The sequence below is a fragment of the Cnephaeus nilssonii genome (assembly GCF_951640355.1).
Source record: "Cnephaeus nilssonii genome assembly, chromosome: 4".
NCBI lineage: Eukaryota > Metazoa > Chordata > Mammalia > Chiroptera > Vespertilionidae > Cnephaeus > Cnephaeus nilssonii.
This window is the reverse complement of record NC_137075.1, coordinates 22,458,497-22,481,487: the sequence shown is the minus strand read 5'-3', so window position 1 is coordinate 22,481,487 and position 22,991 is coordinate 22,458,497. Positions and strand designations below refer to the sequence as shown.

At 41.2% G+C, this 22,991-nt stretch overlaps 1 protein-coding gene across 1 annotated transcript in view; it reads right to left on the bottom strand.

Moving 5' to 3' along the window:
• The window catches only part of SNX6 (sorting nexin 6), a 67,264-nt gene that overhangs the window by 12,855 nt on the left and 31,418 nt on the right, over window positions 1–22,991 (bottom strand). The window contains exons 7-11 of the mRNA XM_079767985.1: window positions 12,864–12,959; window positions 10,527–10,632; window positions 4,248–4,323; window positions 2,045–2,084; window positions 462–548 (exon numbers count right to left, since the gene is read on the bottom strand). Coding sequence (XP_079624111.1) covers window positions 462–548; window positions 2,045–2,084; window positions 4,248–4,323; window positions 10,527–10,632; window positions 12,864–12,959 — 405 coding nt within the window. The remainder of the gene's footprint in view (window positions 1–461; window positions 549–2,044; window positions 2,085–4,247; window positions 4,324–10,526; window positions 10,633–12,863; window positions 12,960–22,991) is intronic.

Below are 22,991 nucleotides of genomic sequence, written 5' to 3'. Positions count from 1 at the left end.
AGTGGAAAAACAAATCCATGTTTCTCTCTCCTTTCCTCTCTCTCAAATCAATCAATTAAAGAAAGGAAGAAAGAAAGAAAGGAAAATATAATTTAAACTCAAGAGATAAATCATCTTTGACAATCTTAAGTCTAACAACTTTAAAGAAATGGCTTTTTGTTAAATAGTTCATTAAAAAACACACACAATCAACAGCCCTAACTGGTTTGGCTCAGAGGATAGAGCGTTGGCCTGCAGACTGAAGGGTCCTGGGTTTGATTCTGGTCAAGGGCACATGACCGGGTTGCGGGCTCGATCCCCAGTAGGGCGAGTGCTGGAGGCAGCCAATCAATGATTTTCTCTCTTTTCTCTCATCATTGATGTTTCTCTCTCTCTCCCTTCCTCTTTGAAATCAATAAAAATATAAAACACACACACACAATAAAAAAACAACAACAACCCTAATCAACAATAAAAGTTACCTTAGCAGCTTGAGATTCTCTTAAGTAATATTTTAAAAGGTCAGAAAGTTTGAGGTCCTCGTCAGCAGACACTCGTGCTTCTATTTTCTGAAAAAAGGGAAGAAAATTGGCATTTATTCATCACTTATATTCTACACTCAGTGTTTTCTTAATTACTATAAATAATTAAAGGTATAAATAACTATAGTTAAAATTAAAAAACCCTAAACATCTACCAGAAGAGCTAAAATAAAACAGTACCAAGTATTATAAGCTTGTGCAGCAACCCAATGCTCATTCTTTCTGGTGGGAATGTAAACTGATACAATCACTTAGGGAAATGTTTTGGCAGTATCTACAAAATCTTTTCACATGGATACCCTGGAACCCACCAATTCCCATTTTAGTTATGTACACCCAACAGAAATGTGCACTATGTTCAACTGAAGATGGTCTTAGAAGTACCATTTGTAAAGAGCTCCAAAGTAGAAACTATCCAATGGTCTACCAACAGTAGAACAGATAAATTTAGTATATCCTTGCAATAGCATACTATACAGTAGTAAGAATGATACAGATCCCTATTCTTATGATGTAAATGCACTCACACAAAAAACCTATCTTTCCAGAAAATGTTCTCTTGTACAAATATCAAGGGCAGAATAATGGGCCATATGGACCCCAGTATAACAACATTTAGATATTTAAAAACTTTTTCCATTGTGAGAGAATATCTTCTTTTCTATTACTTGTCTCTACTACATTATCACTCAATTAAAAAGGTCATGTTGAAATCAGATTTCTACAATGAACTAGACACTACCACTCTCAGCTAAATACTATTAATCATCTAATAAGCATTTTCACTATTCTATCAAGTGATAACAATGTTAAATATTGTATCTAGAACCGATCCTCGAAAACCAAGATTATGTCATTATTAAATTACTACTACCATGAATGAAACCTTCTGCAGTTGTATGTGTATATATATTTTTAAACTGCACATCTTTTTAAAAAAATATATTTTTATTGATTTCAGAGAGGAAGGGAGAGGGAGAGAGAGATAGAAACATCAATGATGAGAGAGAATCATTGATCAGCTGCCTCCTGCATGCCTCCTACTGGGGATTGAGCCCTCAACTTGGTCATGTGCCCTTGACTGGAATTGAACCCAGGACCCTTTAGTCCGAAGGCCGATGCTATATCCACTGAGCCAAGCCGGCTAGGGTTGCAGTTGTATATATGATACAACTCACTTTAAACCAATGTGTCAAGGGGGATCAAAAGCAATATAGTCTTGGTCAAGGGACAATGAATCTAACTTTCTTCTAGCTTACAAAGCCCCAGGAAAGGATCATTCTTCATAAAAATAAACCCAGTCTCCATAATAAACATGTTTTCTGATAGAATACAGACATCTACATAAATACCAAAAGGCCATAACAAAAACCAAATTTCCTGAAAAACTCTCAAATTTTCAAATCTAAATCTCTTTCTTAATCCTTCTGAAGTATAACTCTTCTTCCTCAATAAAGCTAAATAAGTTAAACACAACAGTATGCAGAGATTTGGATTATCAAAGATTAATTAATAGTACTTACTCTCGTTTTATCAAACAGTTCTGAAACTTTGAGAAAAAATCTGGAAGAGAAAAATATTTCATCAGAAGCTACCTTTAAATAATTTCTATTTCAAATGTTCAGAGAATATATAATGCCCTAAATCAAATGAATAATGAACATTCTTGTCTCATTACAGTAATATTTAATGGTCTTATTTTCTTCATTTAACAAAAATCTTTGTACTTCCACCCATAACAAATTACTTGAAATCTGTTGTTACAGAAAATCTTCCCATTTTAAGATAACAGTCTAAGTCATACAATAAAACCTAAAAACTTTGTATTGATATTCTTTAGTAATATGCCCCATAATACTAAATGAAACCCATACCTTCACATTATTATAGAAGTACAAAACAATCACATCCAAGAGACAAAGGCTGATTTAAATGGAAAACAATGAAGTTGGAGTAGTTTTTGAAGATATCTGACAGCTATGTTTTAAACATTTTCAAACAGGGCTGCTTTGTTTTGGAAAACAACAGAAATCAGTAACCAACTTCTATCTTAGAATTCACTTTCACTTTTAACTAAACAGCCTCTCACCACCAATTGAAAAAAACCCAATGCAAAACTACTAAAGGATATTCTGTAAAATAGGTAACTATAGATGGCACAGTAATTGGATTAGGGCAAATGCTACTGAAAGCTACAAGACAATTTCATGAACGTCACTTTACTTCAAAGAACTTGCTTTGACAGGTTTATGTCAGATAACACTTGGCAAGGTTGCCCATTTTTTTTGTTATCAAAGAATTAAGAACTAACTCTTTGGGAAGGCAAGCATGTTAATTAGTGTGAACTATGGTACCTTGCTTTGCTGAAAAACTTGGGTCTTACATGTCTACTGAGAGGCTACGTTAGAGGAAAAGTTCAAGGATGTGGTTTAGAGAAAGGCATGAACGATGAACATAGTTTTCTCACTTAACGTTTAAAAAGAAGTGAATTATTTTTCACTGAAGAGATGGGTTAAAACAATATTGTAGAAGCAACTAAAATTAAGTCCCGTTAGATTAAAATTAAAGTGAAAAACTAGCATACCATAAAGTAAATAAAGGACAGCTGTGTAGGCAAACTTCTAGAGGGTGATTTTACACTAACATGCAAACACCTTCTTCATCTGACTGCCTTAACATTCACTAAATTATAAAAACTAAAACAGCCAGTCTCTTTAAAAAGTACAAACTGATAGCATTAAATTTCACTTTAAATGTCAATTTGGTGCCCCAGCTGGTTTTGCTCAGTGGATAGAGCATTGGCCTGCGGACTGAAGGGTCCCAGGTTCGATTCTGGCCAAGGGCACATGCTCGAGTTGTGGGCTCCATCCTCCCCAGCAGGGGGGCATGCAGGAGGCAGCCAATCAATAATTCTGTCTCATTGATGTTTCTATCTCTCTCTCCCTTCCTCTCTGAAATAAATAAAAATGTCAATTTGGGCCCAGACAGAGTGGCTCAGTTGGCTAAGCATCCATTGTCTTGCGCACTGAAAGGTTGATGGTTAGTCAGGACACATATGAAAGGCAGCCTCCAATCAATGTTTCTATCTTCTCACTTTTATATGTTTCTCTCTCTTCCTCCCTCCTTTCCTCTCTCTAAGCATGTCCGTGGGTGAGGATTAAAAAACAAACAAACAAACAAACAAACAAACAAACAAACAAACAAAGTCAATTTGGCTCTGGCTGGTGTGGCTCAGTTGTTTGGAAAGTCATCCTGTATACTGAAAGGTGGCAGATTAGATTCTTGGTCAGGGTACATGCGGGAGGTAACCGATCAATGTTTCTCTCTCACATCAATGTTTCTCTTTCTCTCTTCCTTCCTCTAAAATTAAAAAAAGTCAATATGGCCTTCTATGAAATACATGTAATTCCAAACAGCATTTTTAATTTATAATAAACGTTATCAAAACCTAAGAATATTTTGACATAAAGTCTGTCTCTCCACATACACCAGCCAATTTTCATCAAGTGAAACTTTGTAAAGTTAAAAAATATATACATTAAGGTCCATTTTTATTTTCCAGATTTTAAAAATTGACAGGACTTAGAGAAGCTCCTTGTTATCAATGTGTTTTGAGAAAAATATTCTAAAATGTCTACTGGGTCTGAAATATTGTGTGTGCGCAGCCTGCCAACAAAATTTTTGTTTTATTTATATTTACTGTTTTTTAAAAATCAGAATCCTTACTTGCATATATCTGTAGAATCCTGAGTTCCTAAAGCATATAATGAAGAACCAATTCTATTGTAATCGTCTGCAGCACCTATGGAAAAAGGTTCAAGAATTTAATATATTTATTCTTTAATTCAAAAATACTGAGCATCTACCTGCCAAACAATGTGTATGTAATAGGAGATAGCCAAAGTCCACTGAAGGAAATGAGAAAAACTATAATACAATATGATGAACATTACATTAGAAGGAGGTACCAACTACTTTGGTAGCAGTACAAACAGATGATTTCACCTGAGTAAGTCAGAGGAGGATTTACAGACACTGCAGAATGAGTTTGAGCTTGTAGGATGAGCAAATCTTTACCAGGTAATGTGTAAGGAAGAGAATTTCAAATAAAAAGGGAAGAGCATGGATCAAGGCCAGAGAGGCATAAAAGAACATCGTATATTCAGAGAGCCTTCTGGGACTATGGCACTGAAGGGTACAGAGGGAAGGTAGATGGAGTTGAAGATGAAAAAATAAACTGGAAGCATCTTGGGGAAAAAGGGAAAGCCAGGATAAAGTCTGCATTTGGTCTGTAGGAATGGGTGTTATTAAACATTTTACAATCATAGTAGTGGTAAATCAACCTGATAAGGATGTTAGTTTTTAAAAATTACTGTTGCCAGGTTGGTTCAGTGGATAGAGCATCAGCCTGTGGTCTGAAGGGTCCTGGGTTTGACTGAGGTCAAGGGCATGTACCAGTTGCAGGTTCGATCCCTGGCCCCAGATGGAGCAGTTGTGGGAGGTAACCAATGGATATTTCTCTCCCCCCACTCCCTTCCACTCTCTTTCTCAAAAGAAAGAAAGAAAGAAAAAAAAGACAAATATTCTTGGGTGAGGATTAACAAAAAAATAAAAAAAGATACTGCTTCCTGGAATAAAGACTAGAAGTGCAGAGACACGGAAAACGGAGTAACCAACCTAGAAACTGAGGGCCAGGATCAAGATAGTGGGAACAGTGAGAGTACAGAGGAACTAACAAAGCTAAAAGATATTTAGGAAATGTAATAGGGAGGATTTATAAACAGTAGACCTGATGTAGGAGGGGAAATTATGGAGCTTGGGAAGCTATAAATGGTGCCACCATTATTCTTGGGTATTAGAAGCAAAGTACCAAACTTTAGCACAACACTCTTCCTAGGGCTTGTTCCACAGGACAGTGCACTTGTTGAGAAAAGATTATATATAACAGATGCTTCTATTGGGTTCAGAGAAAGGATAGTAGAATGCATGGTTAAGAGGCTGGACCTAGAACCAAACTGCCTAGGACCCAACCCCATCTTCCAAACTCACCAGCTACATGACCTTGGACATATACGTATATCACTTAACCCATCTATGCCTCAGTTTCCTCATCTGGAAATGGGGATAATAATGGTACCCGCCTCATATTATTATTTGGAGAATTAAATACATTAGTAAATGTTACTATATACCTGGCACACAGTAAGTCTAGTACTAATTAATGAAATCCAAGACATTGCCTAATGTATGAAAATTTCCACTTACACTAGCAGTATTTTTACAAGGCTTTATTTAATGTGTTTATTCCCTAATGAAACAGTAATCCTTACATTATACTTTATTATATCATTTAAAATTACATTAGCCCTAGCTGGTTTGACTTAGTGGATAAGAGTGTTGGCCTATGGATTGAACGGTCCCAGGTTTGATTCCGGTCAAGGGCACGTACCTTGGTTGCAGGCTCAATACCCAGCCCTGGTCGGGGTACATACGGAAGGCAACCAATCAATGTATCTCTCTCACATCGATGTTTCTCTATCTTTGTCTCTCGCCCTCTCTTCAACTCTCTCAAAAAATCAATGGAAAAATATCCTCAGGTGAGGATTAACAAAAATTAAAAACAAAACAAAAAACAAAACACTAAAATCCCAAAAAACATTAAACCCATAAGACTAAAATTTAACTTTTATAAAGAAACTTTGACCTGACCGGTGTAGCTCAGTGGCTGAGCATTGACCTATGAACCAGGAGTCTGGTTCGATTCCCGATCAACATGACCGGGTTGTGGGCTCGATCCTGGTATGGGGTGTGCAGGAGGCAGCCAATCAATGATTCTCTCTCATTGTTGATGTTTCTATCTCTCTCCCTCTCTGAAATCAATAAAAATACATTTTAAAAAACCCCACTCAGAAAACTAGTAATTTGAGAATTTTCTCAACCTAAAAAAAGTCATCCAGGAAACCTACACCTAACTTCACAATTAATGGTTTAAGACCAAATACTTTCCCAAGAAGATAAGGATCAAGGTAAAGGTGCCTGCCCTCAACACGTCCATCAGCACTGTAGTGGAAGGCAGACTACAGTACAATGGTGCAAAGAAAAGAAGGAAATGGCATCTAAACTGGAAAGGAAGTATAATTATTTTTATTAGCAGATGACCATCTATGTAGAAAACACTAAGGAATCTACAAAATAGTTACTGGAACTAGTGAATTTATTTATTTAGTAAGGTTGCAAGATATAAGATCAATATTGAAAATACACTGTTATTTTCACACATTGGCAAAAAACAACCAAAAACTGAAAGGTAAAAAACACATAATTTACAAAGCATCCAGAAATAATCAAGGATCAATCTAACTAAAGATGTGTAAGATCTGTACAATGAAAACTATAAACATTGTTGGAAGAATTTAGAGACCTAACTAAATGGAAAGTATAGAAGATAAATTTAAAATGTCAATCCTCCCCAAATTGATCTATAGATTCTATACAATTCCAATTATAATCTAAGCTGGCATTTTTGTAGAAAGTGACAAGCTGATTTTAAAATTTGTATGAAAATATAAACTACCTAGAGGGGCCAAAACAACTTTAAAAAATTTTTATTGATTACAGAGAGGAAGGGAGAGGGATAGATAGAAACATCAATAATGAGAGAGAATAATTGATCGGCTGCCTCCTGCACTCCCCCCCTACTGGGAACTGAGCCTGCAACTGGGTCATCTGTCCTTGACTAGAATTGAAACTGGGACCCTTCAGTCTGCAGGCCGACACTCTATCCACTGAGTCAAACCAGCCAGGGCCAAAACAACTTTTATAAAGAAGAATAAAATTGGAGGACTTATACAAGAAAAGATGTTTAAAATCACTGGTTATTAGAAAAATGCAAATTAAAACCACATCAAGATACCACTATACTTATTAGAATGGCTAAAATTAACAAGACTGATTATCCTTCTTTAAAATATATATATTTTTTATTGATTTCAGAGAGGAAGGGAGAGGGAGAGATAGAAACATCAATGATGAGAGAGGATCATTGATCGGCTGCCTCCTGCATGCCCCTTACTGGGGTCCAAACCTGCAACCTGGGCATGTGCCCTTGACCAGAATTGAACCTGGGACCCTTTCAGTCTGCAGGCTGATGCCCTATCCATTGAGCCAAACCAGCTAGGGCCTGATTATCCTTCTTTTTTTTTTTTTTAATATATTTTTTATTGATTTTTTACAGAGAGGAAGAGAGAGGGATAGAGAGAAACATCGATGAGAGAGAAACATCAATCAGCTGCCTCTTGCACACCCCCTACTGGGGATGTGCCCGCAACCAAGGTACATGCCCTTGACTGGAATTGAACCTGGGACCCTTGAATCCGCAGGCCGACGCTCTATCCACTGAGCCAAACCAGTTTCGGCCTGATTATCCTTCTTAACAAGGATGAAGAATAACTCTCACGCACAGCTGGATAGGAATGTAAAATTGTATAATCATTTTGGGAAAAAGTTTGGCATTTTTTAAAAAAGTTATACTTCACCACATGACCCAGCCATTCTATTTCTAGATATTACCCAAGAGAAATGAAAGCATAGGTCTATACAAATACTTACTAAAAATGGCTCATGTAAGCTTTATTCACAATAGCCAAAAGCTAGTAACAACTCAAATGTTCACCAACAGCTATATAGATAAACAATCATAATATATCCATAAGAATATAATGAACAACATAAACTGATGAACAAAAACAGATCCAGAGACAGGGAAGCATCGATCAGACCGTCAAACCTCAGAGGGAAGGTAGAGGAGGGTTGGGGTTAAGGGGGAGAGATCAACCAAAGGACTTGTATGCATGCATATAAGCCTAACCAATGGACACAGACAACAGGGGGTTAAGGGCATGAATGGGAGGGAAGAGGGGGGTAATGGGGGAATAAGGACACATATTGTAACATCTTAATCAATAAAGAAATTAAAAAAAAATCCATAAAATGGAATACCACTCAGCAATAAAAAGTAATGAACTATTGATATGCACAACATGGATGAATTTCAAAATAATTTTGTTGAATTTCAAAGCTAGACAATAAAGTGTCCATACTGTATTATTCCACTTGAAATGCAAACTGATCTATAGAAACAGAAAGCAAAACAGTGGTTGCCTGGATACATGAGTGGGACATAGGGATTACAAAGGGTCACAAAGAAACTTTTGGTGGTGATGGATATGTTCATTTAATTTTACTCTAGTGATGATTTCAAACATATATCAAAATTTATCAAATTGCATACTTTCAACATTGCATCTTATTGATATCAATTATACATTAATAAAGCTGCTAAAAACCATTAGTCTATCTTGCATTTTGAATGGATCGTTTACACACACAATTTTATAACATTATACATTTAGAAAGTATCGGTTCAATAAATGATGTAAGTCTTGACATACTTGAAAGTTGCACATTTCAGTATACAATATCAAAAATATTCACTAAAAAAAATTCACTAATATTAATCTCAGACAAGTCTTTATTTTTTCAAAATCTTACCAATTATTTTTATTGGCATTTAAAATATAATTGATATAGCGAAATAGATGTAAAATAGAACACACCATGGAAGCAAATGAAGAACAAAGCAATTTTTAAACAGTTTATAAAAATCAAAAATGGAATTTCAGACAAGTCTTTAATTATTGTTATGTAAACTCATGGTAATGAGAACAAGTTTTCCGAACTTCTAATTATTGCTGAAGAGCTTGACTTTTATCATTGTCCACAAATACTGTCAGTTGTTTTCCTTAAAGTGACAGACTCTGAATTTTTTTTTTAAAACATATTTTATTGATTTTTTACAGAGAGGAAGAGAGAGGGATAGAGAGTTAGAAACATCAATGAGAGAGAAACATCCATCAGCTGCCTCTTGCACACCCCCTACTGGGGATGTGCCCGCAACCAAGGTACATGCCCTTGACTGGAATCGAACCTGGGACCTTTCAGTCCGCAGGCCGAAGCTCTATCCACTGAGCCAAACCGGTTTCGGCCAGACTCTGAATTTTTAAGAAAATGTCTAACAAACACTAAAGTCTGAATAATCATAGTCTGTCAGCCATTCTTTTAAGTAAAAATGGTGTTTTATGAAAAAAGTAGCTAGGTCAGTTGCAACTCAATTACTAAAATGCTTTACTAGAGAGAACCATCATACTTCAGTATACGAAGTGCTTTATGCATACCTCCCATTTTACTACGTAAGGGATGAAAAAAAAAAAAGTGTACTCAAGGACATTCTTAAATGAACTTTGAGGGAAAGAATACAGTGATTATTATTAGTACAGTCTGATGCCACTGCCTTGATTTGTGCTAAGGTACCAGCAATTTTATTTATCACTAGAGGCCTGGTGCATGAAAATTTGTGCACTCAGGGTGGGGGTGGGGGGGGGGGCGCTGCCTCAGCCAGGCCTGTGCCCTCTGACAGTCCAGGAGCCTTCAGGGGATGTCTGACTGATGGCTTAGGCCCACAGTCTGACCTCCCTCTGTGGCAGGCAACCAGGCGGGCCGATCAGGGGACAGCACCGGCTGGCCCTGCCCCCTCCCAATTGCCCCTCTGCCGCTGCTGGTCGCCACCTGCTTGCTGGCCCCGCCCCCCACCAACCAGTCATTCTGTCGTTCAGTCAATTTGAATATTACACTTTTATTATACAGGATGGCTTTTGCATTATGAATATAAATGTTGACCTAGCTGGTTTGGCTCAGTGGATAGAGCGTCAGTCTGTGGACCAAAGGGTCCCAGGTTCAATTCTGGTCAAGTGCATTAAAAAAACAAAACAAAAAAAATCAACATGATGAAAAAGGCAAAAGGCATCATAGTATTATTATGAAAATGGTTTGACATCACAGACTTACTAAAAAGGGCCTCAGAACCAAGGCTTCATAGACCACAGTTTAAGAAACGCTGCTCTATATGAAGACTTTTACAAACTGTAAATAACATAAGTAAAACCTTACTTTTGTGGGATCTTGTCATCCTATCAGATTTAGCAGATGCATCTTTAACTCGGTTATGATATTCTAAAAGGAATGTTCGTTCATGCTCAAAGAAATCATCTACATCCTATAGGATCAAAAGAAAATATGAACTTTTTTCAACTGTTTGCTTTAGTGTAATATAAAAACCATTCTGTTATTATTATAATCACAAAAGATCATTAGTAAAACAGCATCCTATCCTTAATAATCAGATGTTATATTGACTTCACCAACAAGTTCAGACTTTAATAAACATGAATTTCTATCTATCAAGTAAGAGATCTTCTATGGTTTTGCAGCCGAAGGCTTAGAGCTCCCCATATGGTTCTCTGAAATGTGTTCCTACTCATGCTCTGCCTTTACACCCCAACAAATATATTATTGTCAGTGGGAGTGACCAATTGTTTTTGAAAAAAAAAAAAAAAGAAAAAATTCTGATGGACAAGTCTATTTCTCTTGGTCTATTATGTATACTATGGGCCATTTCGGAAGGCTGGGAGCAATTATTATATCAACCACTGTCTTCAATTTTTTTTTTTTGAGCAAAGTTAGATAAACATCAAAATAAAAATCATTAACAGTACTTTCCTCCCTTCTAAAATGTCCATTGTTTATTGAAAAAGCACCAGTTGAAACGATGTAATTCAAGATCCACATCAACAGAAAACTAAGAAGCCAAAGTTAATACTGACAAAATGATATTTAAATCTGTAATTCATGTATACCAGTTCTCCTAACTGTAAAAATGGGGATAACATTAACTTGCAGGATTGTAGTGAAGATTAAGTAAGAAAATGTGGGTTATCAAACATCACATTGTAAATGTTAAAAAATTTTAGTTACTACTTTATCAAAATCCTAATCAATATAGTGGTTTACACTAAGTGCTAAGAAAATGTTCATTAGCGCATAAGCAGCATCAAAATGGAAGCAGGCTGAGTCCTTATTAGAAAGTAGCCATAGCACATGCATAGTCAACATATCAATTGACCTATCTCTGAAAAATCAAAGTATAAATCAAGTAAATAGTACTTTACACCTAAGTTTTATTGTAGATATATCTATAAAACAGGTAACGATGACAAAGCAGCATTATTTATAGCTTAGTAATTGCTTGATAGTGTAATATAAGCATTTTACTCTTATCTTTTAATGGTAAGAGTCTTCAGACAAATTAAGTCTTGTATCATTTTAGGACACCATTAAGAAAAATTTAGGTGTTATGTAGGCAAATAAACTTTGTAAGTATTTTTACACATATTATCTCATTCAGTCTTTCTACCCACCCTGTGAGCCAGGCGGTATTATTAACTGCATTTTGAAAATGGGAAACAGATTCAGAGAAAGAGACTTTTCTCAAGATCATATAGCTACTATGAGACAAGACCAAAACATACACTTAACTCTTCTAATTCTCAATCTGAATCCAGGTCTGCTCCTAACATTTGTAAGGCCAAGGGCTAGTGTACAAATGGAAGGAGTCCTTTTTTTATTTTTAAAGATAAACCTTTTCTTTAATGAATTAATTAATTAGAGAGGAAGGGCAAGGGATAGAGAGATAGAAACATCGATGAAAGAGGAACATCATCAATCGGCTGCCTCCTGCACACATTCCTACTGGGGATTGAGCTCACAACCCAGGCATGTGCCCTGACCAGGAATCGAACCAGTTACCTCTTGGTTCCTGGGCTGATGCTCAACTGCTGAGCCACATTTATGTCCCACCCTGCAGCTCTGCAGGGTATCCAGAGGGATTTCTTGTGCATGTGGCTGGACAGTCCATCCTGTATACTGATTTTCTCCCCTGTGCCTTCCCTCTACTCAGCTGTCCTATAGTCACTCCTTGACCACCCATAGAGTACACACACCAGTAGCACTGTCTACCCACTGGAGGATGGACTCAGGGAAAAAGCCCATGCAGGACCTGGAGGTAGGCTTGGAATTTGGCCAAAGATATCTAGGGTCATAGATAACTGGAGCACTGTCTGGTGTGGAGGAAGGGGCGTGGGCTTCAGGTAGGCAAAATCCCTTGAACCTGCAAATCTTTGACTCTTGGAGAAGGAAGCTCTAAAGAGTGTACCCAAGGTAGGGGGTCCAATTTCCTAGGGCTAAGGATTCTACTGCCCAAATTTCTCTTTTACTCGAATATAATCTTCTACACATCTAAATTTTCAGTCTAGCTTCCTTTTAAAAGGAATAAATTCTTGCCCTAGCTGAATAGAGCGTCTATTCTTTCTGAAATCAATAAAAAAAAATATTTTAAAAAAAGGAGTAAATTCTCAAACAAATACTCCTATTAATCAAATAAAATCTTACCTTTACTCCTGAAACAATTACTCCATCTGCTGATTTAACCATGTTTTTAAAGAAATCTTCAAGTTTCTCTTTTTTATTTTTTCCTCGCACACTCAACTGAAAGAAAGGTAAGTAGAAGTTAGCATTTTAAAAAATTACAAATGGAAAATAACGCCTCTTTTACACTTGATGTCAACAGGGCAATTTCAAAAGGATCCCAGTTTTTAAACTTAATAAAGTAGCAATTTCATCATGTATATTAATGATTTTCAAACTTTCTTAAAGAAGAGTTTGGCCTCACCCCAAAGATTCAGATTCAGCTGATCTACAAAAAGGCCTACATATCTCAGTGTATATTTAATAATTCTTTTATTTATTTATTTATTTATTTATTTATTTATTTATTTATTTATTTATTTAAAATATTTAATAATTCTGTTGCAAGTAGACATCTCATTATATTCTGTCTAGCACTACTATATAATGTAAAGACAACTAAAATGTTAACTCAGGAGTTCCTTTAAACATAAAATTTATTGGTGAACAATATACCACCATACGCTCCTGCAAAAGGTCTGAAAATTTATTCTGCACATTCTTCACTCTAAATTCATCCAAACATCATCTACTGTCCTGTTTTTGGTGTCAGCAACTTCTAGTTCAAGGGACACAAAAGATGATGACTTTGAGTGGCATGAATAGTTATCTAAGGCAAAACTGAGAAGCAGCTAATAACTCTGACTTTACCACTTGCTACATCAGGGTGTCCAATAAAGGAGCATCCTATCTAACTTCCTTATCTATTGGCATGGCTTCAATGCTCACCTTTACGTAAATAACTCACAAATCTCTATCACTACCCCTCAGCTTTTTCTGATTCATAGAGCCAACTGCCTATATCGTATCCATTTTAAAAAATATATTTTTATTGATTTCCGAGAGAAAGGGAGAGGGAGAGAGAGATAGAAACATCAATGATGAGAGAGAATCATTGATCGGCTGCCTCCTGCACGCCCCCTACTGGGATCGAGCTCACAACCCAGGCATGTGCCCTTGACTGGAATCAAACCCGGGACCCTTCAGTCCACAGGCCAAAGTTCTATCTACTGAGCCAAACCAGCTAGGACCATATATATATCATATTCTTACATGGAAATTATGCTAATCTCACATCACACGAGCCTAAGACAGTACTCATTATACACTCTCCACAATCTAACCTCCCAATTTTTCCTCTTCCTGGTCCCTATTTATGGCTCTCTATCCAACCAGTCTCTCACACTCCTATATACTCCCTAAAACCCCATACCTCTCATTAAAATTCTTTTTTAAAAAAATATATATTTTACTGATTTTTACAGAGAGGAAGGGAGAGGGATAGAGAGTTAGAAACAACACTGAGAGAGAAGCATTGATCAGCTGCTTCCTGCACATCCCCTACTGGGGATGTGCCCACAACCAAGGTACACGCCCTTGACCGGAATTGAATCTGGGACCCTTCAGTTCGCAGGCCGATGCTCTAGCCACTGAGCCAAACCAGTTAGGGCTTTCATTAAAATCCTACCTAATAATAGACAAATATGCAAATTGACCATACCTCAGACACAACCACAAGCCACGCCCACCGTCCAATCAGAGCGAGCATGCAAATTAACCCAAACCAAGATGGCTACAGCCACAGAGAGCAAGGTTTCCTAGGTAACAGAGGAAGCCAAGCTTTCCGCCTGCCCTTGCCAGGCCTAAGCCTCCACTCAAGCTACAAAGTTTCAATTATAGAAGGTAAACAAATTCAAACAAATGGCAGCAGAATGGAGCTTGAGAGAGCAGGCCAGGGTTGCCGGTGGCAACAGGGGAAGCAAAGCTTTCCGCACACCCTGGCCGGGCCCACCCGCTTAAGGCTACAAAGTTTCAATTATAGAAGGTGAATTAACTGCAACAGAAGTGGCTGCCGGCCTCGGAGGGAGCCCCAGGCTTGGCTCCGCTCCAGGCTACAAAGTTTCAATTGTAGAAGGAAAATAAATTCCAGATACCAGGGCCTCCACTTGGGTTGCCAGGGGGCGTGGCCGGCCTGCAAACCACCACAGGCCCCTCGCTCAGGCTGCCCCATGCCCCAAGGGAACCCCACCATGATCCAGGACACCCTTCAGGGCAAACCAGCTGGCCCCACTCCTGCACCAGGCCTCTATCCTATCTAATAAAAGAGTAATATGCAGATTGATCATCACTGCAACACACAATATAGCTGCCCCCATGTGGACACAGGATGGCCACCACAAGATGGCCAGCAGGAGAGGGCAGTTGGGAGGCACCCGGCCTGCAAGGGAGGGCAGTTGAGAGGGACCAGGCCTGCAAGGGAGGGCAGTTGGAGGTGATCAACCCTGCAGGAGAGGGCAGTTAGGGGTGACCAGGCAGGCAGAGGAGGGAAGTTGAGGGCAAACAGGCTGGCAGCAGAGTGGTTAGGGGGTGATCAGGCTGGCAGGCAAGCAGTTGGGAGCCAGCAGTCCTGGATTGTGAGAGGGATCCCATATTGGAGAGGGTACAGGCTGGGCTGAGGGACAACCCCCCTCCGTGCACGAATTTCGTGCACTGGGCCTCTAGTTCTTTTTTTAAAAAATATATATTTTATTGATTTTTTTTTTTTTTTTTTTTTTTACAGAGAGGAAGGGAGAGAGATAGAGAGCTAGAAACATCGATGAGAGAGAAACATCGATCAGCTGCCTCCTGCACACCCCCTACTGGGGATGTGCCCGCAACCAAGGTACATGCCCTTGACTGGAATCGAACCCGGGACCCTTCAGTCCGCAGGCTGACGCTCTATCCACTGAGCCAAACCGGTTTCGGCTGGGCCTCTAGTTCTTGAAATAATCTACAATTTCTTTCTCTCACAGCTCAAATTCTACCAGCAAATGCCTGATATCTGTTCTTTATATTAACTCTGTCCTAGTAAATGTCCTCATTATCTCTTGCCTAGACTACTAGTTAACATCCTTCATCTCAATCCAATCCATTCTGCTGCTTTGGGATAACTTTCCAAAATCAAATATTGAGTGTCTTTTCTTTACTCAATAACTTTATAGTTTCACAATGTTTGGAGAATAAAGGCTAATCTCCTTAGTATGTTATTAAAGATTTTCAACAATCTGATTCAATTTACCTTTCCACCCACCCACTTACCTCCACTGAAACTTATGTTCCAAATAATTCTCAAAAGAATCTCTGAACTTTTAAGTTCCTCTGTACCTGAAATGGTACCTCCCCTCCCATCAAAACTGCTATTCAGACTTAAACATCCAAATCAAAAGGCATCTCTTTTCATGTAACCCTTCCTAGTTAGAATTCACTGCTCTGTCTTTAGGCCCCACAACACACACTGATTTTTTTAAACTGAATTTTTTGGATATTGGTTAGTTCATTAATTTACTCATTTAACAATCCACTAACAAATCTATAGTAAGAGGTGGTCTCTGTCCTTAAAATAATTTATGGTGTAACAGAGGATACAAGGAGTAAACATATGATTAAGCATATAGTGTAAGGAGTATAATATTAGAGGTATTCATAATGCACTAGGAGAGCATCCAAGGAACTTAAAACAAACTCAGGTAATGAGAAAGAAAAGAACAACTGAAGGTTGAATGACTAGTCAGAGGCAGCTTCAATAACCCAGATGAGGTTATGAAAGAAGTGGACACATTGCTAATATAGTAAAAGAGTAAAACAGATGGGATTTGGTGACTTCTAATAGGAAGAGGGAGTAGGAGTCATCATGGATAATTTGCAGGCTTTTAAAATTTTTATTGATTTTTAGAGAGAAGGGAAGGGAGGGGGAGAGGGGAGAGGAGGGGAAGAGAGAGAGAGAGAGAGAGAGAGAGAGAGAGAGAGAGAGAGAGAGAGAGAGAGAGAGAGAGAGAGAGAAACATGAATTGGCTGCCTCCTGCACTCCCTACTAGAGATTGAGGCATGCGCTCTGACTGGGAATCAAACCAGCAACATTTCAGTGCACAGGATGCTGCCAAACCAACGGAGCCACATCAGCCAGGGTGTAAGTTTCAGGTTTTAAGGAACTGGGAGGTCAAGGTACCTTCTTTGAAATAGAGAATATAAGAGAAGGCATAGGTTTAAGGAAAAATTCAACTAAGGATAAAATGCCAAGAGAACATCTAAGTGGAGCTTTTCAGAAGGCTGTTTAATAAATACAGCTGGGACTCAGGAGTGATACAGATTTATAAGTTAACAGCATAGTAGAGAATCTGAAACCATAGGAGTAGATTAGATCACTCAGGAATAATTTATGGAATCAGAAGTCTAGAGGAACTTATAAACTACTTGAGAACTCAATGAGGAAACTTGGAAGCATCAGATTTAAATGAATGGGTATATGGAGAAAAAAGATTGTGAAGGATACTGGGAAGTAGCCGCAGAGTTAAGAGGAAACTTAAAAAAAGAAAGAAAAAAAAAAAAAAGAGAGGAAACTTTGAAGAGATTCCAAAGATCCAGAAGTACATGGGATCCAGCATAGCTAGAAAGGTATCTTAGTCAAAATAGAAAAGCACAATGTAATACACCACATTAATAGAATTAAAGGACAAAAACCACATGAGCATTTCAATAGATTTTTTTTTTTCATGATAAAAACACTCACAAACTAGGAAAAGAAGCGAGTTTCTTCAACTTGCTAAAGGACATTTATGAAAAAGCCACAGCTAACATTATTTAATGGTGAATGCTTTCCTCCAAAGATAGAGACAAAACGAGGGTATCTACTCTTGCCATTTCTATTTAACATTGTACTGTAGGGTTTATCCAGAGTAGTTAGGCAAACAAAAGAAATAAAAGGCATCCAGATTGGAGAGGAAGATGTAAAAAAAAGGAAAGTTAATAAATGAGTGTGGCTGCCAGGGTGGGTGAGGATTATGGGAGATATAGGAAGGTCAGGGACTTGATTTCAGATTCGCTTCCATTCCCAATGAACAAGGTGAAAATCTGATCAAGAGGAACTGCTTTGAACTGAAATAAGCTTTCATGAAAAATGGGAAAGAACTGTCTAAAGTCATAACCTTATAAATAATGGAGCAGGCACTCTAGACTAGGTGAGAAAGAAGTAAAGACAAAAGAGCTGCTAACAAAGTCAAAATGCAGGAGAGGGCAAAAACAACTATATTGCCCTGGCCGGTGTGGCTCGTTGGTCAGAGTGTCAGCCTGTGAACTTGAAGGGTCGAGGGTTCGATTCCTGGTGAAGGGAATGAACCTGGGTTGTAGGTTCAATTCCCAGCCCTGGTTGGGGCGCATGCGGGAAGCAACCAATCGATGTGACTTCTCTCACATCGATGTCTCCTCTCCCTCCCCCACTTTCTCCCTCCTTTCTACTCTTAAAAAAAAAAAAAATCAATGGAAAAATATCCTCGGGTGAGAATTAACAAAGAACAACTATAATGGGAATAGGGAAAAAAAGAGCTACAGGACAGAAGGCTATGTTTGGAATCCACAATACTAGAACTAGCGTTTAAGAACTCAGAAGGCAAGGTCCTGGGTGTGATCACTGATGAGTTAGCAAGAATTTAATGGAGGCTGGGTGTTAAATAGGTTAAAACTTAACCTACTGTTAAGTAGACTCAAACTATATCTACTAGAAACAGAAGGTAAAGTCACATAAGTAAAGCAATACCAAATGCACTCATTCCTCATAGCAATTACTATTTCTCATACAACTATATGATGAAAGCTTTTCTAGGCCTCACAGATGATGCTCTGTGACCTTTTTTAGACTTTAAGGTACGCTAGCTCTACTTCAACAGCTTATCAGACCCATGACCCTCTGAAACATCCTATCTAATAAAAGAGTAATATGCAAATTGTCACTCCAACACACAAGATGGCTGCCCCCCTGTGGACACAAGATGGCCGCCACAAGATGGCCAGCAGGGGAGGGCAGTTGGGAGGGACCAGGCCTGCAAGGGAGGGCAGTTGGGGGTGATCAAGCCTGCAGGGGAGGGCAGTTAGGGGTGACCAGGCCAGCAGAGGAGGGAAGTTGGGGGCAACCAGGCCTGCAGGGAAGGAAAGTTGTGGGGGGACCCAGGCCTGCAGGGGAGAGCAGTTGTGGGGGGACCAGGCCTGCAGGGGAGGGCCATTAGGGGTGACCAGGCCTGCAGGGGAGGGCAGTTAGGGACTATCAGGCTGGCAGGTGAGCAGTTAAGCATCAATCTGGCTGGCAGGGGAATGGTTAGGGGGTGATTAGGCTGGCAGGCAGAAGCGGTTAGGGGCAATCAGGAAGGCAGGCAGGTGAGCAGTTGGGAGCCAGCAGTCCTGGATTGTGAGAGGGATGTCCGACTGCCCGTTTAGGTCCGATCCCGGTGGCCTAAACAGGCAGTCGGACATCCCTTGAGGGGACCCAGATTGGAGAGGGTGCAGGCTGGGCTGAGGGACCCCCCCGCTCCGTGCACGAATTTCATGCACCGGGCCTCTAGTAGATAATAAACAGCACATACCGATTTCTTTTCCAGCACCACTGAATTGAATAAAGATCTGAGAAACAGCATTAGAAACAAGATTGAGCCCAGCTGGTGTGACTCAGTGGTTGAGCATTCACCTATGAACCAGGAGGTCACAGTTCCATTCCCGGTCAGGGCACATGCCCAGGTTGCGGGCTCGATCCCCAGTAAGGGGGCATGCAAGAGGCAGCCGATCAATGATTCCCTCTCATCATTGATGTTTCTATCTCTTTATCCCTCTCATTTTGTGAAATCAATGGAAAAAAAAGAAAAAAAGCCCCCCCCTCAACAAGATTGAAGAAAACCTTTTCTTTTGGAGTCTATAATCTATAACCTATTAATATACTTGCTGTTAGTTACTTAAAGAATATTTGCAAAACACTTAAACTCCATCTTTTATCTCCAAAACATGATTACTAATATTAAAAGGGTTATTATAATACATTACCATCATCTTTATTAAGCATACTAGAGGCCTGATGCACGAAATTCATGCATGGGTAGGGTCCTGATGGCTGGCCAGCGATCAGGGCCAATCGAGGCATTCTGGTCACTGGCCGGGGCCTCCCTTCCCTGGCTGCTGGCCGGGGCCCTCCTTCATTCTGCACCGCCCCCTGGTGGTCAGCGCATGTCATAGCGAGTGATCGGTCTCCCTGTTGAACTCCCACGGGGACAACTTGCATATTAGGCATACACACACACACACACACACACACACACACACACACATACACACACACACACAGACACACACTAGATTGTAAGAAAAAAAAAACCCACCCAGAACAGGTAAACACTGTACTGACTTCCTTCCATAAACACTTCAAAATTACAACTAAATTACAGAACAAACATCATTGAGAATTGTCTGAAGTCTAGCTGAAGAAAATTCCTATAACCAAGGATATACAGAAGAAGCCGTGTGGAGACTGGTAGGAGGGATGGGGATGTGAAATGCGCTGGTCCCACAACCACATGCGACAGAAAATCGGGAGGGACATTTTGGCTGTGGAGGTCCCCCCCACGAGTGAGTAGTCCCAGACCCACACCAGGTTCCCCATACCAGGTTTCCAGTGGCAGGAAGGCTTCTGACTGAGAAAACCAGAGGAGCTTATGCTGAGTGAGATGGAGGGCTGCTGGAGTCCAGGTATTCCTCTTTTATTTTTTTTTCTTTATTTTTTTTAGCAGGTATTCCTCTTAAAGGGCCCATGCATGGAATTACTCCTTCGCTTTGAGCTCCAGCACTGGAGAAGCAGCTCAAAAGGCACTAGGGACTGAACTAAACAGGGAGGAACTGAACAGTCTGGCTTTGGGGTGAGAGCTGGAGGGACAGCTTTCTCCAAGACAGAAGCGCTGGCAGAAGCCATTGCTCCTTTGCTGAGCCCTCTTTCTGTAGACAAAGGCTGCCGCCATACTATCTAATAAAAGGGCAATATGCAAGTTAACCGTCACTCCCTCACAAAGATGATGGCGCCCATAGCCACAAGATGGCAGTGCCCAGTCCTCTCAGCCCTGCCAGAGTCCCTCAGTCCCAGGGGGGCGGCTGCTGAGAGCGGGCAGCGTGAGCAGCCTGGCGGACTGCTTGCTTCGTCGCTGTGGCGACAAGGTAAGCGTTCTGCACCCGGCCGCAGAAGGCCTCTGGCCAGGCCAGGGTGCGGAACGCTTGTGTAAGAAGAGAAGGAACCGGCGAGCTGAGCAGAGTCAAGTGGCCCCTGACTCCCGGGCAAGGTCAAATCCAGGCGGCCAGAGGGTGGAGGGGGTGGAGGATAGTGTGACAGGAGGGGCTGGTGGCGGAGGCACAGGGGTGAAAGCCGGCCGAGAAAGAGGAAGGAAGCCCTTTATCGGAGTTCCTGAGAACAGGGAGGGAAGTCATTTGCATTTCCCAGCCGCGGATGGGCCTCTGGCCAGGCCGGGGCGCGGATGGGCCTCTGGCCAGGCCGGGGCGCGGATGGGCCTCTGGGCCGTGGAGATCCTCTAGGCAGCGGGCGCGGAGTGGCCAGGCCCTGCAGAGAGCTACTGGTGCACATATTTGGGCACAGGGCTACTAGTGTTTGGATATTCATCAACCGGGCTAACACTGTTCATAGGGCCCTGGTGACTCCCTGAGAGCCCTCCCCATCCAACTTGTGGGCCCACTCAAGCTACTGCCAGTGGCTTTTCCATATAAACAGCCTGTCTTGGCTCATGCAGCAGACTTTCAAAAAATCTCTCAAAGGTTCATGAACCACAAACAAGCAGCATTTGGCCTCAGTGTGCCCTATAACTCTTACTAAGTAGCCCTAAGCCCAGCACGAGCAGTGGCCAAACTTGGTTCATAAGTTAGCCTCTCCCAGGCACTTCCAAACCCAGGACAAGTGGCAACCGTCGGAGATCACTTTGTAGCTCATACAAGGTGGCCCTGGGCAAGGCAGAGGTAGCAGCTGACCTTGGCCTACACCTCAAGTGCCCCAGAACTAACACACCTGGTGGTCATCTTCCAACCAAACCAGAGCACCCAATCCAACTACCTCCACAAATGACACAGCCAAAGGGCAGACTCAGCAGGCACTGAAGCCCTACTAAAGGGAATTCTGCTATGCAGTGTCAGACCCCGCACCAACAGCTCCTCCATTATAGTCATCGCCATCCTTACAACCATTCAGCCAGAGGGTCAACCCTCCAAACAGCAAATAAGGCTCAACTACCAGAGGAGGGCACACATCATCCACACAAGGGACATACCTGGACACCTGGCTCAGGTGACCAGGGAGACTGCACCACTGGGCTGCCAGGACACCTACCACACAAGGCCTCTCTACCAAGACCAGGAGATATAAAAGGGGAGACAAAGAAACATGCCCCAAATGAGAGAACAGAAGAAATCTCCAGAAAGAGAACTAAATGAAATAAAGGCAAGCAATGGACTTGATACAGAGTTCTAAACAATGGTTATCTATATATATAAAACCCAAATATGCAAATAGACTGAACGGCAGAACAACCAAACAACTGGCTGCTATGACATGCACTGACCACCAGGGGGTGTGCACGGAACACGGTGGGCATTGGCAGCAGAGCGCGGAACACGGCGGGCATCGGCCGCGGTGGGATGGTGGAGCAGGTGAGCGGGGGTGCTGGTCGCTGTCATCGGGGTGAGCCTCTGGTGGTTACTGAAAATTCTTTGCTCCCACTCACCGCAGTCCCACCGGGCGCTCACACCTGCTGCCGGCACAGGCCCTGATCGCTTGGTGCCGTCAGCAGGTGCGAGTGGCAGCTGCCGTCCCTGATTGTCCCTCAGGGCTTCTCTGCCTCTCCCTGCTCCCGAGGGGCGATCGGGGCCGGCAGCCGCCTCTCGCACCCACTGCTGCCGCCAGCCCCGCTTGTACCCATTGCCAGCGCCTGGCGCCGGTCCCGATCACTTGGTGCCATCAGTGGGTATGAGCAGCGGCTGCTGGCCCCGATTGCCCCTGAGGGCTTCTTTACCAACCCCTGCTCCTGAGGGGTGACTGGGGCAGCAGCCGTTCCTCGCACCTCCGGCTGACGGCATCGGCCCTGTTTGCACCCGTTACTTGTGCCAGCCCCAATTGCTCTGCGCTGTCAGGGGGTGCGAGTGGGGCTGGCGCCGTCAGCACATGGGAGCGGCGGAAGCAGGGCTGCTGGCAGACAGGGGACCGGGGGCCGT